This window comes from Scardinius erythrophthalmus (assembly GCF_964197995.2).
Source record: "Scardinius erythrophthalmus genome assembly, chromosome: 19".
Taxonomy (NCBI): domain Eukaryota; kingdom Metazoa; phylum Chordata; class Actinopteri; order Cypriniformes; family Leuciscidae; genus Scardinius; species Scardinius erythrophthalmus.
In genome coordinates this window covers 25071213-25088442 of record NC_138239.1, presented here as the reverse complement: position 1 = coordinate 25088442, position 17230 = coordinate 25071213, and the positions used below count along the sequence as shown (strand labels likewise).

Below are 17230 nucleotides of genomic sequence, written 5' to 3'. Positions count from 1 at the left end.
CATCTCTTGCTCCTGTGGAGGGGGTGGATGCTGAAGCCACAAACCTGTTAGGATCCCATTATGTTCAGCTGGGATTCTCCTCCCAGGACACTCATCTGTGCGGCAAATGAGCGTGAGAAACCACTAGTGGAGACGCTTGGCCAGTTTGCTGAGGTTAGTAGCCTAGAAAGTTATGTATTTAAGAAGATCGCGCTACCTGTAATAATCAATGACTACACTGTAAAAAATTTGCTGTAGTTTTGCAGCTGTTTGCCAGTAACTTACTGTAGATTTAAATTTATTTTATTTACTGGCAACAGTTTGTTCAAAGTTAAATGAACATTAAACATTAACAAGTCTTTGTCTTTAAAGAATAAAATTATAAAATAACAATCTAATGCAAAGCATTCTGGGAACCAGAAATCTTCATCAACCTTTTTCTGTTTTTTTTTTCCTTCAGATTTTGGTTCCCAGAATGCTTTGCATGAGGATGTTATTTTAGTTTTATTCTGTAAAGATAAAGACTTGTTAATGTTTAATGTTCATTTAATTTTGAACAAATTGTTGCCAGTAAATAACATCAATTTAAATCTACAGTAAGTTACTGGCAAGTAGCTGCCAGTAATACTGTAATTTCTACAGATTTTTCTAACAGTGTATATTTATAACCAATTATAGTTTATCAGTATACAAAGGACATATTAGCATTTTATAAAAAGATGAATGGATGGATGAGGCTGTTCCGTGTGGAATGATGTTTTCACACAGATTCTGGCAGCTTTACTCAGACAGACTGTTGAATAATTCATATCATATCTAATTAGGGCCCGTGTTGTATTTATCACTAACACAGTTTTTGTCCATTAGCTCAAAATGATCACATGGACATCATTATATAATTAGAAATATTTTCATAATTGAGTATGTTTTAAATAAGCATTTGCAATTTTTTTTTTTTTTTTTTTTTTTTGATAGTAGCAATTTTATCATTTAGGCTAATAATGCTTTGTGCATTGGATAGGCCTACAAAAACTTTCGATTTCAATGTAATGGCTCAATTTTTTTAAAAAATAATTAATAATTACGGACAAAGTAACAAAAACAAAACATTGTGTAGCCTACATTATGCTTTTAGAAAAGAGTGCCTGAAACCAGTTGGCTATAAATCTGGAATAAATATAAATAAATCTGAATATGTAGATGAATCTATAAATCTGAATATGAAGATTATATTAAATATTAAATTATTTGCTAAAAACATAGTTTGAGAGGTTATTTACATATTTAATTGAGAGAGTATCTTTATCTTGCACGGAAACTGGTCGCGCGCTGAATCTGAATCCACTGTTTCTTACAGTCTGTCGCCATCTCCTGGAATATTCGAGTAGTCGCGCTTTTCTAATACAAAGAATGTTGCAAAACAGCCCAGCTTTTATAAATATATAAACAGATATTTTAAAATGTTTTACACACTCGTTTCGTAAAAGCAATATACAATTTTATTTAAGGACATAATATATGTATCGTTTTCGAGAATAAAATATTACTCTATCCAAAAGTATCAAGAGAATATGTATCCGTTAGAGGGCGCTGTAGGGCACTAGTGTGTGTAAAATCCTACATAGATTACATCTGGGACTGTTAAACTGCACCAAGAGTTCATAAAACTAAATATTTTTATAAATATTAGAGAGAGAGGAGAGAGAGAGAGAGAGAGAGAGAGAGAGAGAGAGAGAGAGAGAGAGAGAGAGAGAGAGAGAGAGAGAGAGTTGTATCTAGAGCTGAATTGTCTCTAAAGACAACAAAGGGAAACATCACCCACACTAAACACTCTTTGCGTGAGAGAAAACCTGTGAGGTAAATATGCAGGGAATGCACTCGATACAGCCCAAACTCTCCTGCTTTAAAGGTTAAACTACTCATAACCATTACATAACATGGAGGACTACTGCACCCTTTCAGGTGAGAAGTCACATTCCATTCAGTCTGATTGACCTGTGTGATTCATGGACTGAGCTTCAGGATTCCCCACTGCATGGAATGTCCACTGCTAAACACTGGGAAAACTGTGATGACTTGTTTAAAAGTCCTGTGCAGTGACACACACGGCAGAATCCCCATTGACACCTCTGGGATTTTGAACAGTATATGTCTTTTGAGGGAAAGATGGGGGACGCCTAAAGAGAAGATATAATCAGGTTAGTGATTTACCCTGTTTTCAGTTTTGAAATGTCATAGCAGCCTATATCTCCAGTGTATATAAGAAATGTAAGTGACACTAGAGGAGTCTGGAAGAAAATGGAAATTCCAGTGGCGTGTGGAGAGGGCGGGTCACACATGTCCTCCCTGTATCTAAACATTCAGTGTCATTCACTATGAGTCAGCAGATTGTGTGTCAGAACATGCTGTTTCATGTGAGCAAGTTTCATATTAAACTACACTATGCTTACACATGAGTGAAATGGCATTCTTTTAGCCTGACAAGCTATTGGGAAAGTCACCATCATGGTATACTGATTAACCAGTTTCAGACACTGGCATGAATTTATATCAGTTATACTGTTCAAAAGTTTAGGGTTGGCTGAATTTAATTGAACAAAAATACTGTACAAAGAGTAATACTGTGAAATATTATAGTGTCACGTGATTCTTCAGAAATCATTAATATGCTAATTTGCTCAAGAAACATTTTAACAATGTTGAGAACAGTTAAGATTTCTTTTGAAACCATGATCCATTTTTTTTAGGATTCTAAAAAGCAAGTCACCTAATAGCCTATTGTTTTTTGAATTGTTGTATAAAATCAATATCACATTTGGAAATGTGCTGGTATTCAGGAAAACAGCACTTTTGCTTGTGTGATATTGCTTATATTAAATACAAGAACTTATACAGACACTTTTTTTGCACCATATCTTGGTTTATGGAAGCATTTTTATGAATTTTAATGGCTTTTTTGCCCCAAGCTCCTTTTAATTTCACCCCTGGTGTGTGTGCAGCGTGTAATGGCAGAGGGCGAGGCTCTTTTTCGACAGATTACGGAGGCCTCTTCTGTTTTGCGAGTGTTTTTTCAGCAGTGCAACATTGCATATCAAATCAATATGTTACTAACAACAATTTTAGTCCTGTAATTTGACTACAATTTGTAAGTAATTTACCCAGCACGGGTAACAAAATAGGCTACTGGTTGTCCATGCAAGCTGACAAAACGTCTTTCCGGAAAGAAAAAGAAAAAGAAAAAATCCGTCAACAAATACTCCATAAAATAGTTTTGAAAGGTGCGAGTTATGAAAATTACGTGATCTAGGACCTTTTTTTAGTGCGCACTACTTTTTTTACTAAAAAAAAAAAGTTGCCGCCTTAATTTTTTTAAGTCATTTCAACTTAAAGGAACACTCCACCGTTTTTTGAAATAGGGCTTATTCACCTTCTTTCCTACATTTAGATAGGTGGGCAAATGCATTTTTGTCTCAGTGCATGCATTGTTTTAGTTTGACAGGGTCGGCGCTAGCTTAGCTTAGCATAATGAATGGAATCCTTTGTTGCCAGCTAGCATGTCCTCAGTAAAAGTGATATAAAAAATAAAAGAAACCCACCTAATTACTTCTTGTGGCCTGTGTATTCACAACAGGTACAAATAGCGATGCAGATTAACACTAGGTGATTTCCTATGTAGATATTGACTTGGGACTATATTAGGGGGAAGCACAGGCGAAGCACTGCTACTTGGGCGCAGAGATATCACGCCCAAGTAGCAGTGCTTCGCCTGTGCTTCCCCCTAATATAGTCCTTAATATATAAGTCAATATCTGCCTAGGAAATCGCCTAGTGTTAATCTGCATCGCTATTTATACTTGTTGTGAATACACAGGCCACAAGAAGTAAATAGGTGTTTTTTTATTTTTTGTATCACTTTTACTCAGGACATGCTAGCTGGCAACAAAGGATTCCATTCATTATGCTAAGCTAAGCTAGCGCCGACCCTGTCAAACTAAAACAATGCATGCACTGAGACAAAAATGCATTTGCCCACCTATCTAAATGTAGGAAAGAAGGTGAATAAGCCCTATTTCAAAAAACGGCGGAGTGTTCCTTTAAATTACGTTAAACTGATTTTCAAAAAAAAATTCTTGAACTTTGAAATTTGCTTAACCTATTTTGATGAGTTACAGCAATGTAAAAACATATGTCGTCATAACTCACCGATCATATAATTTTTCCATGCTGTAAAAACTGTAAGTCTATTCCTTTACAGCATCGTTTTCAATGGTGTCCAACCTGACTAAGGCCTATTCCTTAAGCTCCACATCCATATGTGAACTTATTATTGTTTTCTTTTCTATTTCAACAATGCTACATATGAAGTACATGACATACGGTAAATGATGAGTCAATGGTCATGTTTAAATGTGCTGGACGGTCTTTGTCTTGGCCTGCGCTCACTTGAGGAAGTGTGTGTTTATGTTGCTTTAACATCTGCCTCAGCAAAAGAGGTTTAGTAATGGTCAGCCCACTGTTCTCCCACCAAAGATTCCCGTTCATAAACACGCTGATGACAGCTATCTATGTAAGAGCTGTGTTTGGACAGGACGTCCTATCCGCACTGATCACATGATACCGAAAAGGAACATTTTCAGAGTTTCCAGTATTTGATCAGAATAAATGAGTTGGACTTCCTGATATATCACTGCAAAGCAGATGCATTGTTATTTGTAGGTCACTTTGCACTTATTCGTCCTACATTATCCACTCCACATCTTGTCTTACTTGAATTAATTATTGTATCAGAGACAAAACCCTTCATCAAGTCACTAAGCCTGTTTGTAGGTCACTGGTATAAGATTACAATAGTAAAAGCATTCCCTCATGGGAGATATAGCTTTCTGTTGCGCACAATGTACATTGCAAATGCAGTTGCGTTTTAGAGGAACACCCTCTGCCCTCGGGGTTTACCACGCATAGCTACTGTAACTATGGTAATTGTGTTTGAGAACAGGCAGTCTTGGAGTTTACACGCATGCGCCTCGAGTAAAACACATCTCGACACATTCTTTGCTTCTTCAGAGTAAATGACTCTGTGGGCAAACTCTCACGGCAGAACTACACATAGAGGAGTTTCCCATTCTTCAGACTATGAGGAAGCAAGATATTGGCACCATACAGTCTACTTCCTTTACTTTACATTGATGTTTAAGAACTTATTCTATTATATATAGATTTTTCCTGATTCCACTAAAGCACTTTTAGTTTTTGTTTGCTTGTCTATGCATTTACTTGACTATTGCTGCCATTTTATATATATATATATATATATATATATATATATATATATATATGTGTGTGTGTGTGTGTGTGTGTGTGTGTGTGTGTGTGTGTGTGTGTGTGTGTGTGTGTGTGTGCAGTGAATATTAAATTTAATATTTGACTAAAGTTGTTCATTTATAATTAAAGCAATAAAAAAAAAATACAAAAATGTAATCCCAAAAAATAAATAAAGTTGCTGCCTTAAATTTTTAAGTACAATCAACTTGGACTTTAAGTCATTTCAACTTAAATTACATTTAACTGACTAAAAAAATAGTTGAATATTATATAACTTAATGGTTAAATATATATATAAAAAATTGCTAAACTTATTTTAAAGTTAAAGCAATGTATATAGTCAAATATATTTTATATAAAATATTATAAATATTTGTATATTTTTATATTTTATTTTTATATTAAATGTATATGTATTTAACGTATATTATATGTTTTATATTATACAATATTTATACCATTTTCTGTTTTGTATAGTTTTTCATGTTGTTATGTCAAAATTTAATTTAATTATTATTTAAACCATGTAAAATCTATATGCATAATTCAATATCTTTCAGCAAAAATGGTAAACACTATTTAAAATTATTTATATTTTTATATCATTTAATTATACAATATATATATATATATTTTTAATTTTAATAAAAAAATACAACATATGTTCATAGTTTTTTATATTACACATTATATGTGTAATCATATTTTATGTATTATTTTGTCTTTGCAATGTCAGAATTACAGGACCCATTTGAAATATATGAATGATTCAATATCTTTCTGCAAAAATTTTGAGATGTTTGAAAATGGGACTTTTTGCAAACCACCAAAGTACACATTGTAGAGTAGTAGTGCACTAAATATTTTCTTTTCTGACATTTTTTGGTGGTGTTGTTACATTTTAGCCAGCCCTAACTGGATTCTGGAATATTTTGAAACTGGAAAAGACGAGCTTTCAGTATTACTGGTCTGATAGTGTGTTTAACGAAGCACAGAAAAATTCCCCAAACTCCTGGCGCAGTTAATTCCCTCTAGAACACAATTCAGACGTCAATCACACTTTGGAAATCCCCCACTCTCCGATAAGCTCCTCCTCCCTCTTCATCTCTTTTTAACACTCCTGAAACTCTCACAGTCCACAAGAGCTACACAGACTTCCGACACAAACATGGAGCTTTACCGAAGCAGCAACACCAACCAAATGGATTATAATGACGATGGCCGCGGACCCAAATCTGGGAAAATACTTGCGAGCAACGACGACCGTTTAGACAGCGGTTTGGATTCGCTAAAAGAGGATGAATACCCGGACGTGGTGTCTGATTTCAGGCGGATGAATGTGGCCGAGGACGAGCCCTGGAGGAAAGAGCGAACCGAAGACGGAGACACGTAAGTTTTTCTTAAAAAACAGTCTCGTGCAGATCATGCAAAAGCAATTTTGTGCATCTGATTTTTTCAAACAGTTTACATAATGCATGACGCATGGGAAAGACAAAACTTTTAGGTTGCAGAGAACTGTTTATTTATTTATTTATTTATTTATTTAATTAAAAAAAAAAATCTTTTTTTTTTAGCAAGTTATCAGTATAATACTAAAAAATGTGAAGGTTTATGATTGTTCTTTCAAACATTAAATGACTAAAATAATAACTTTTAGTTTGCAAAGAACTTTATTATAACTTTATTTATTTATATACTTAAATATAAAATTGTTTCACAGTACTTATTGTAATGCAAAAAAAAAAAAAAAAAAAAAAATTCTTCAGTGTTCAAAGTTGATTGTTCTTAAGCACAGTTAAAGTCCTTCTCATTCCATTCACAAACCGTAGTGCGCATGCGCAGGTCACAAAACCTGCAGTCATAATGGGCTTTATGTAAACAGAAACGCTGCATCAGTACGGACTGTTCTCTGGCACCGCGTCGATGTGGGCGGGGCTTCTGTCCTGGCGTCAATGAGGGCGGGGCTGCGCCAACTCGGAAAGTCCCGGGCAGCGTGCCAGACATTCAGACGCGCGCGTGCTGCGCATGCCCCTACTAGGAAAAATACAGTTCTCTGCACACCCAAAAGAGTTGATGTTTTATAAATAAAAATGTTCTCACGGTTGCATAACAACATTTTTTTATTTTTTTTAAAGGTATTTACATCTTGCCATTATTCACGAGGCCAATGATGCTGCATTAAAAATGATTGATTTATCCTATGGTGACCCCTTCCTCAACACACAGAACAACCAGAGACAGGTACATAAAGGATATTTGTTGTATTATTATTATGTGTGTATATTAGCATACTTAAACTCCATTTCTGGCTTTTCTTTCACACTAAACCACTCTCTTCTCATTTCAGACTGCCTTGCATTTGGCCGTCATCACAGAGCAGCCTCGTATAGTAGAGCGGTTACTGAAGGCCGGCTGTGACGCGTCCCTGGTGGATGACTGTGGGAATACCGCCCTCCATATCGCCTGCAGGAAAGGTTCAATGGCCTGTTTTGGCCTCCTAACGCAGGGCTGCCCGCAGCACCTCCCAGCCATCCTCCAGACACCAAACTATAACGGTAAGAGGGGGTTTGCTATGTACGTTTTGCTTGCGATCATCCTCTCTCCATTTATTTGGCCACATCTGATCTGACTTTCCTTTTCTCTTCAGGTCAGAAATGCATCCACGTGACCGCCGTCCAGGGCTACCTGTCGTTGTTGGAAAGCCTCGTCCAGCTTGGCGCGGACATCAACGCACAGGTAAAAAATGAGATTTTCTCTAGCTATCCAAAACAGTTTGCGCCTCACAAGTTAAATAACCGCATTTCAAAAGCAAATGGCTAAAAATGCTCGTTTGTCTTTAGGAGCAGTGTAATGGGCGAACCGCTCTACACTTAGCGGTGGACCTCCAGAACTTTGAGCTGGTTAAACTTCTAATCAGCAAAGGCGCTGATGTCCACAGCTTCACGTACGGCGGTCACACGCCTTATCACCTGACCTATGGCCGGGCAAACGCAGACATCCAAAAAGTCCTGTATGAGCTCACGGCGCCACACCTTAGGGAACTACCAGATAGTGAGTCAGAAGATAGCGACGAGGATAATGAAGACCAGTGTACATCTGATGATGATGATGATGAAGTAAGTAAGCTTATCTGATGGTCAATTTTTTTTTTTTTTTTTGAAAGTAATCATGCTTAGGTTTTCCTAATTTGCTTTTTGTTCATTTCACAGATGTATGATGACATTAAAATGATGGGGCAGTAGGAAAGAGGACTAGTAGGACTTCTGTTGAATGGAGAAAGATAGAGATGTTCTCACTCAAGGTGCCCAGGAACAAGCCCGCCGCGGAGCTCGCGGAGTCACAGGCGGCTCGCGGCTCGTTGGCGGCGCGAGTACAAGACAAATGTACAAAGGAGGCCTGGAAACAAAGGGTGTATTAGAGCAACACTGGAGAGAGGCCGACAAAACCCTACCGTTGGCTCTCTATGATAGACTGTACTGTCAGCTGAAATCAACGGCTGCGTTTCTGTTGTACTGTGATGTAAAATATTGTGTATACAGACAGATTTATTTTTATATTAACATGTAAATGTGTATATAGAAGATTGAAACGTAACGCATTTTAAATTAAAAACCTTAAACTTCACTTTGTGTCCTTCCTTGGAAATGCATGAGAACGGTTCTACCAGAGAAATGAGGAAGTTTAAATATCCTTTTGTGTCACTGAGGAGAAGTGCTTGTAAACCGAAGAACTCGTACTCTGTTTTCCGTCAGCTGAGTCGACTGGAATTTCCTGAGCAGGAAGAGCCATTCTGACAAAACTGGCAAAGCTGAGTTCCCCGACTTCCTGAATTCCCAAAATAAGGAACGGCGTGTAATTGCACAATGCTGCTTTATGCAGAATAGTTAGTCAACAATTCACCCACAGGAAACATTTTAGATTGATTTATTACTAGAAAGTTCCTCCCCTGTTGATATTCTTGGGAAAGGGTGTAGTGTTCATTTGGCAACATTGTTAACGCCTCTGGCCTGAAGAGAACTGGTGTTCATCTATTAGTATATTCCTAGCGTTTGCCATTTCGATTTAAAATGGACTCAAGCCAACAGTGTGAAGTGAAACTCCTCGAAAATTTCCTCAAACTTTCACATTCACAACCTACAAGTCATGCAGTTCAACTCGCAGTCACACTTTACTTTCTGCCTTGGCCTTTACAGTAAAGGAAAGTCAAGTGTGTGTGGTTTTCTTGATTTGAATACAAACCTGAGATCTTTAAAGGGACTCCACCTTCAGCTTAACTCATCTTATTTCCGAATGTGAATCCGGACAGCACGCCTTTTTGATTTTGAGATACCGTTGTGCCTCTTCAGTCCCTAAGACACCTCTTAAAGAGTTCCATGCAAATGATTTAGTCATAGCGCTCCATTTGCGAGCCCTGTGGAGTCTGGTTAGGAGACGCAGGGCTCTTCGCAGCTCCTGTGACTGCAGGATAATACTCGTATGATTCAGCCAGCTCCGAGAAATGACAGCAAGCCGGCGCTTGGAAAATCCGGCTCTTGTTTGCCGTCTCTCTATTAGGCGAGCAGCGCTACGTTTATGCAAATACCACGTCTGGAGGGGATTCTGTAGTAAGAGTTTAGGAAATGCTATTAACATCTTAAAGAGAGTGTGAGGAAACCAGACAGGTGCAAACGCACACTGCTTACCATAAATGAAGGGGATTGAGACCCCAGGAGGCTTTCTAGTGCTTTCGTACAGTAAATTCAATACTGGCCCTGAATAAAATACATTATAAAGAGCAGGAGATCGAGGCAGCAGCACATCTCCTCAAAAGGAAACAGTTTGCAATATAATATGGTGCGCTTAAGTTCAAGTTACAGATTAATGTGTGTGTGTCTGTATTTACAGTGCTGGTCAGAATTATTTGCCCCTTGGTAAATATGATCAAAGATGGCTGTAAAAAATAAATCTGCATTGTTAATTCTTTTGATATTTTATTAAAGAAATAAGCAAAAATCTAACCTTTCATTGAAGTAAAAGTATTGAAAGTGGGGGGAAAAATCACATTATGAAATAAATGTTTTTCTTGGGAACAATTATTTGCCCCCTTTTATTAAATACTTTTTGCAACCAGGATAACTGCTCTGAGTGTTCTCCTATAATGCCTGATGAGTTTGGAGAACACCTGACAGGAGATCAGAGACCATTCCTCCATACAGAATCTCTCCAGATCCTTCAGATTCCCAGATCCATGTTGGCGCTTCTTCTCTTCAGTTCAGCCCACTCATTTTCTATAGGGTTCAGGTCAGGAACTGAGACGGTCATTGCAGATGCTTGGTTTTGTGCTCAGTGACCCTTTTTCGTGTTGATTTTGATGTTTGTCTTTGGATCACTGTCCTGTTGGAAGATCCAAACATGGGCCGTCATAAGATTTCTAGCAGGTTTAGATTTTTTATCTGTTGGAAAGGACAGTGATCCAAAAACAAACATCAAAATCAAAACAAAAATGGGTCACTGAGCACAAAACCAAGCATGTGTTCTCCAAACTCATCAGGCATTATAGGAGAATACCCCCACTTTCAATTATTTTACTTCAATGAAAGGTTTGATTTTTGCTAATTTTTTTTAATAAAATATCAAAAGGATTAACAATGCAGATTTATTTTTTACAGCCAACTTTGATCATATTTACTGTACCAAGGGGGCAAATAATTCTGACCAGCACTCTGTGTGTGTGTGTGTGTGTGTGTGTGTGTGTGTGTATATATATATATATATATATATATATATACACACACACACACAGTAGTCAACATTTGAAGTGGATCAAAAAAGTTGCCTAAAGAACGGGTATTGTTCAAAATTTATGTATAACTTTGTTGAAAGGCTTTGATCCACTTCAAATGTTGACTACTGTGTGTGTGTGTGTGTGTGTGTGTGTGTGTGTATATATATATATATATATATATATATATATATATATATATATATATATATATATATATATATATATATATATATATATATATATATATATATATATATATATATATATATATATATATATATATATATATATATATATATATATATATATATATATATGTGTGTGTGTGTGTGTGTAAATATGTGTGTATATATACACATTGCCTTGGTAAGTCCCAAACCTTTTTTTTTTTTTTTAAGTCTCTTATGCTCACCAAGGCTGCATTTATTTGATTGAAAATACAAAAAAAAAAAAAACAGTAATATTAAATATTATGAAAATTTAAAATAACTTTTATATTTGAATATATTTTAACATATAATTTATTTCTGTGATGCAAAACTGAGTTTTCAGCATCATTACTCCAGTCTTCACTGTCACATGATCCTTCAGAAATCATTCTAATATTCTAATAATTCTTTTAAATACATTAAAACTCTTACCAATCCAAAACTTTTGAATGGCAGTGTATATACACACACAGAAATATATATAAATGTAATAATATACACACACATATATTATGTAAACACGCAAACTTTTCTGTTAGATGTGATTAATCACGATTAACTGATCTGATAGCACTAATATCTCTCTCTCATATACATATATATATATATGAAGAGTTCAGATGCAAAAGCCTCTAAGTGCCATCTGAAATTTTCTTCTAGAATGATCATTTTTATAAAGCTTGTATATTTAAGTAATTTCACTTAAATGACAACTAATAGGTAATTTTCATTGCCATTTAAGTAAAATTATTGAACTTAAATATATGAGTTTGATAAAAATGATCATTCTAGAAGAAAATTTCAGATGGCACTTAGAGGCTTTTGCATCTGAACTCTTCATATATATATATATATATATATATATATATATATATATACAACAAATATACATAAATACACATTAAATTTGAAAAAATAATAGTAACACCAGGGAAAAAAAACAGTTTTCCAAAAAATTATTTTTATTGTATTGTTGCAAGAAAAAAGCTACATAAACAGCAAAAAACAACAGTTGACCTGAATATTGATGACATGATTGTAGTTCTCAGACTTTTTTTGTGACAGGGTAAGGACTCGTGCAGATATTCTCAATCCCGTTCAGTAAGAGCCATGAGGTGGGTGTCAATCTCGGACTCTGACAAAATTCTGAAATATATAGAAATATACATTACTACAAAATGAAATTTCACAACTTTAATACGTGTAGTCAATCATTTTTACACAACATGACAAAAAAAAGTTAATGACCTAGTGGTTTGAAATAAATACACTTCTGTCATGACAACATGAGTGTTTGGCATTGGTAATGGGTCTGACAATGTTGATATATTTGGTCTTGGCGTAATAATGCTGTTATTGCTGCTGCAGAACAAGCACAGGACTTGCTACTGCCAAAACACACGAGAGACACACTGCTGTGAGCAAGTAAGACATGCTGCTGCCGTACAACATAGCGTACATGAATTACCCGTACCTATACAGGTGGAGCTGGGGAAGGTGGAGGGTTTCTGCTAAGGCAGATGCTGAACAGTATATAAAGGTTGAGCAGCGAGTTCATTGGCTACTGATACAGCAGGAACCAATCAGCTGTGCCTTATAGAGAATGATGCAATTGCAAGGACCTTTCAGCCTATCCCTAGACCATCGAGTGTTTCATTACAGAATTTTGTAAAAGAGTTAAAAAATGTGGGGTCGGTATGATGTTTTTTGTTAAGTCTCTTATCCTCACCAAGCCTGCTGTTATAACACTAATACTGTGAAATATTATTACAATTTAAAATGACAGTTTTCTATTTTTAATATATTTTTAAATATAATTTATTCCTGTGATGGCAAAGCTGAGTTTTCAGCATCATTCCTCCAGTCTTCAGTGTCACATGATCCTTCAGAAATCATTCTAATATGCTGATTTGCCATGATGCACTTTTTCAGGATTCTTTGATAATGAAATAACATTTATTTGAAATGTGTATTTAATTATTTATTTGAAATATGTGTATAAATGTCTTAACTGTCACTTTTGATTCATGCTTACTTGAATAAAAGTTAACTTCTTTAAAAAAAAAAAAAAACTATTTTGAACTACTGTAAGCAGATAGTATGAAAATACCAGCTTAGTACTACTAACTGGAAGTACCTAGCGGGGATTTTTCACCAATTATAGAGTATGGTTTGGCTGTTGACATACGTAAATATGTAAATGCTATGTAGTGATATGTAAATGTTACATCCTGTTTCACTTGCAACGTACAAACCCACCTGAACTTGGGCTCCTCTGTGGTCACAACCCCGATCTCCAGCTCTGAAGGCTTGAAGTCGATGGACAGAACGGTAGACAAGCAACTTATTGCAGTCTGTGAGGATGACAAGTGCATAGAAGAACTCAAAATAAGAGGACACAACATAACAAAGGGCATTGATTCCATCGGTGATGCAGAAGGAACTTATACCTCCACTGTTTGTTCAAAGGTCCAATCCAATTTCTTCTTCACCTTTTTCTCCAGGAAGCTTGTGGCCTCTGTTTGTTTGACGCCCGCAGCAGTGGCCTTGAAGCCGCAGTAGTAGCCTGCAGGATCACACTTATAGACCTGCGGCCCCAGCTCCTCATCCACGCCAACCACAATCATACCTGACATGTCCAAACAATATTAAGAGACAACATTAAAAACAAAGTTATTTATATAACAATAACATTCCATAATATTGAATTCTGAAATGTCCTGAATGGCCTACGATAGTACTCTTCTTAGTAGGCATGTTGTGTGTATACTTGCATAAATACATGATATACAGGTGCAGTATACAACCAGAGAACATTATATTTAATACTGCATGACACAATGCAATGCGTTAGACTTGATATTAGATACTATCTACTTCTAGGCTCAAGAAACATTTCTCATTATCAATGTTAAAAACAGTTGTGCCACTTGATATTTTTGTTTCTGGATTCTTTGATGAATAGAAAGTAAAACAAAATAATAATACTTGAAATAGACATTTTTGTAGCCTTAAAAATCTCTTTACTGTGACATTCGATCAGTTTAATGCATCCTCGCTGAATAAATGCGTTAACTATTAAAAAAAAATCTTGCTGACTACAAACTTTTGAACACTAGTGTATGTAGATAGTATGAAAGCACCACCCTTGTACTAGAAACCGATAGTACCTTGTGGGGATTTTTCACCATTAATATATTATGGTTTGGTGGTGGATATACAGGACATATGTAAATGCTATCTAGTGGTAAATGTAATATCACACAATGCAATTTAATAGAGATTACCAAATATTAGTCTCATGATGACTTCACTGGACTACTAAAATTTAGCATTTTACCCACACATATTGGACTAAACGGCAAATATGGCCATATTGATTTATGAGAGAACTGCACACTTCTTGCCGATGCTGAACAGCGATGTGATAACATTTTAACATAACACAGCATTTATTGTTGCATACTACAGATTAGGGCTGTCAAACGATTAATCGCGATTAATCGCACCCAAAATAAAAGTTTGTGTTTACATAATATATGTGTGTACGGAGTATAATTATTTTCTATATATAAATACACACACATGCATATATATATATATTTAAGAAAAATGTGTTATTTATATATATAATATAAATTATATATATGATATAAATATATATACACAGTATATACATGCAAATATTTCTTAAATATATACATGCATGTTTGTGTATTTATATATAGAAAATAATTATACTCCGTACACACACATATATTATGTAAACAAACTTTTATTTTGGATGCGATTAATCGCGATTAATCGTTTGACAGCCCTACTACAGATTGTTTCACACTCTACTGCATAATATGTCGTATGCGGCCTGTCTAGACACTAATTCGGTTAATGCTAATAAAAGCCACTATTGCTTTCTGTAGAGCTGCCTTTGACATTTTGACCTTTGCAACACTGACACAATTATTATAATGAACTGAATCAACGCTGAACTAAATTGAGCTGAATAATGACACTGTTTTAAATCAAAACCACTTTAAACAGTCTGTATTGTATAAAGCGCTATACAGATGAATGTGACTTGACTTGATTCGATTCAGAACAGCTTCATATGCAGACTGCAGACTTACAGCAGCCCAGAGGCCTCATCTCAGCGTTCTGTGTGTACACCTGTGAGATGTCTGCAATGCGCTTGCACAGCATGTCTACTGGGATCTCATAGCCGTATTTATACTTCCAGTTAGCAGCTTCATATCGCGCCCTCTGCACCTGCGACCTGCTGTCAGCTTCAGAGAGAAACATAAGACGTCACACGTGGTGTAAATTAATACACAGTTTAACATTTCACCACACAAAAGGAGATTTTCCAAACTTAACGCAAGCTGGACAATCGCGGTGTACAGATAAGTTTACCTGTCATGCCAGACATCACACAGCCAATGTTTTCTGTTATTCTGAATAGATGAGTGACAGTGGACTCATCGAGAAGCTTATCCTGGGTGATTAAAAGAGAAAAGATTACATTAGTATTGCTCATACAACTGCCATTGTCACTGAAACATTTTTTTTTTGCATAGTTAATATGTTACATGGAGATATAAACACACTTTTTATAAAATAAATTACATTAAATACAATAGTTAATATGTTACATGGAGATATAAACACACTTTTTATAAAATAAATTACATTAAATACAAACAGACTCACTGGAACTTTCTTTTGAGTTATAACAACCGCACAGTCTTTCCCTCGAACGGCTAATGACGTAAGACCTCCCTGATTAATGGCCTTGAATGCATATTCTGTGGAAAATAAAATGAACATTTTAACAATGGTCATAAATTCTTCCTAAAAAAAAGAAAAGAAAAGAAAAAGGTAAAATTCTCATTTTAACAACCAGATGTTTTATTATTAGTCTTTTACTAATATACAAGAGAAAATTTACCCATACGAGAAATACATATATATATATATATATATATATATATATATATATATATATATATATATATATATATATTCTATTTATTTTAATTCTAAATGTATACAGTTATTTGCACAATATTATATAGGGGCAAATAATTCATAACTGATAGTGATTTTGCATGCAAGACATAACCTAGATTTTACAGGTGAAACGGTTTCACATGTGAACAGTATTAAATAAACCTCTGCTTACATAATTGTTAACATTATGAAACCAAAAATACATTTATCCATATTGGTAAAAACAATGAGTTCAGATGGATATGTCATGTAAGTGAAAGCTAAAACGAGTATTGATAAACGTGTCAAAAAACGAATTAATTTTAACAACATATTCCACTCATACTTATTGTCGTCCGTTTTAAACAAATCAATGTTTAATGCTGCTGTAAATACAATAGCATGAGCTAAAGAAGGTGCAGAATGAACATGTTGCAAAATGACTGAGCATTTATTCTTTCGACTTAATAAAGACACATTTTCATCGATACGCACCGACTTGATAGAGTCTCCCCTCTGGGGAAAAGATGGTAATGTGTCGATCAAACCCCGCGCTCGAGCCTCGGGACATAATGCTAGAGATTTAGGGTTTAATATCTCTAGTTTGTAAACAGACCTAAACCACAGCTCTGTTGTACACCGGAAATGATACAACCGGCTCCGGCATTCATATCCGGGTGAGATGCCATCATGACGCGCCGCATGGGCCTGTGTGTGAAAAGCACTTGATATTAACAAGGACAGTTAGCTTGTAGTTTTAGAAAACTACAAAAAGCAGTTTATTACATTGTATTTTAGTACAATTTTATGAGGGGTTGAATGAGCGAGGTTATGAATACTGGTAGTTCTGACAGAGTGACCAAAGTTTAATTAAAGTAAGCATATAGTAGACCTATCACATGTAATCCTTGTATATGGCTCCTTATTAACACGTTTAAATCAATATAACTAGTTTAAATAAAAGTACAAC

The 17230-nt window shown here is 35.4% G+C and overlaps 2 protein-coding genes across 4 annotated transcripts; one reads left to right on the top strand and one right to left on the bottom strand.

The window, feature by feature from the left end:
• The first annotated feature begins 6219 nt into the window (after positions 1-6219).
• On the top strand, positions 6220-8925 carry nfkbiab (nuclear factor of kappa light polypeptide gene enhancer in B-cells inhibitor, alpha b). The gene is made up of 6 exons (XM_081348037.1): positions 6220-6690; positions 7437-7542; positions 7649-7856; positions 7949-8037; positions 8142-8417; positions 8511-8925. Exons 1-6 carry the CDS (start codon positions 6470-6472, stop codon positions 8541-8543), a joined length of 933 nt encoding a protein of 310 aa, XP_081204163.1. The 5' UTR covers positions 6220-6469; the 3' UTR covers positions 8544-8925.
• Positions 8926-10265: 1340 nt separating this feature from the next.
• On the bottom strand, positions 10266-16962 carry psma6a (proteasome 20S subunit alpha 6a). 3 transcript variants are annotated; one of them, XR_014032170.1, is made up of 8 exons: positions 16756-16962; positions 15982-16076; positions 15685-15766; positions 15402-15557; positions 13725-13903; positions 13534-13628; positions 12292-12420; positions 10266-10733 (listed from the first exon to the last, which is right to left on the bottom strand). XR_014032170.1 is itself a non-coding variant. In XM_081394024.1 (7 exons), exons 1-7 carry the CDS (start codon positions 16829-16831, stop codon positions 12363-12365), a joined length of 741 nt encoding a protein of 246 aa, XP_081250150.1. In that variant the 5' UTR covers positions 16832-16962; the 3' UTR covers positions 12216-12362. The 3 variants fall into 3 exon arrangements, 1 of the variants encoding a protein (XP_081250150.1); XR_014032171.1 differs by having other exon boundaries at positions 10266-10674; XM_081394024.1 differs by lacking the exon at positions 10266-10733 and having other exon boundaries at positions 12216-12420.
• Between the last annotated feature and the right edge of the window lie 268 nt (positions 16963-17230).

Bases quoted from the DNA above. Each gene is read 5' to 3' on its own strand.
- nfkbiab (XM_081348037.1), top strand. From the start codon at position 6,470: ATGGAGCTTTACCGAAGCAGCAACACCAACCAAATGGATTATAATGAC. The intron at 6,691-7,436 runs GTAAGTTTTTCT...TTTTTTTTAAAG, and splicing joins CGAACCGAAGACGGAGACAC to GTATTTACATCTTGCCATTA. The intron at 8,418-8,510 runs GTAAGTAAGCTT...TTCATTTCACAG, and splicing joins CTGATGATGATGATGATGAA to ATGTATGATGACATTAAAAT.
- psma6a (XM_081394024.1), bottom strand. From the start codon at position 16,831: ATGTCCCGAGGCTCGAGCGCGGGGTTTGATCGACACATTACCATCTTT. The intron at 16,077-16,755 runs GTGCGTATCGAT...TATTTTCCACAG, and splicing joins GGGGAGACTCTATCAAGTCG to AATATGCATTCAAGGCCATT. The intron at 12,421-13,533 runs GTGGGTTTGTAC...TATATATTTCAG, and splicing joins ACAGAGGAGCCCAAGTTCAG to AATTTTGTCAGAGTCCGAGA.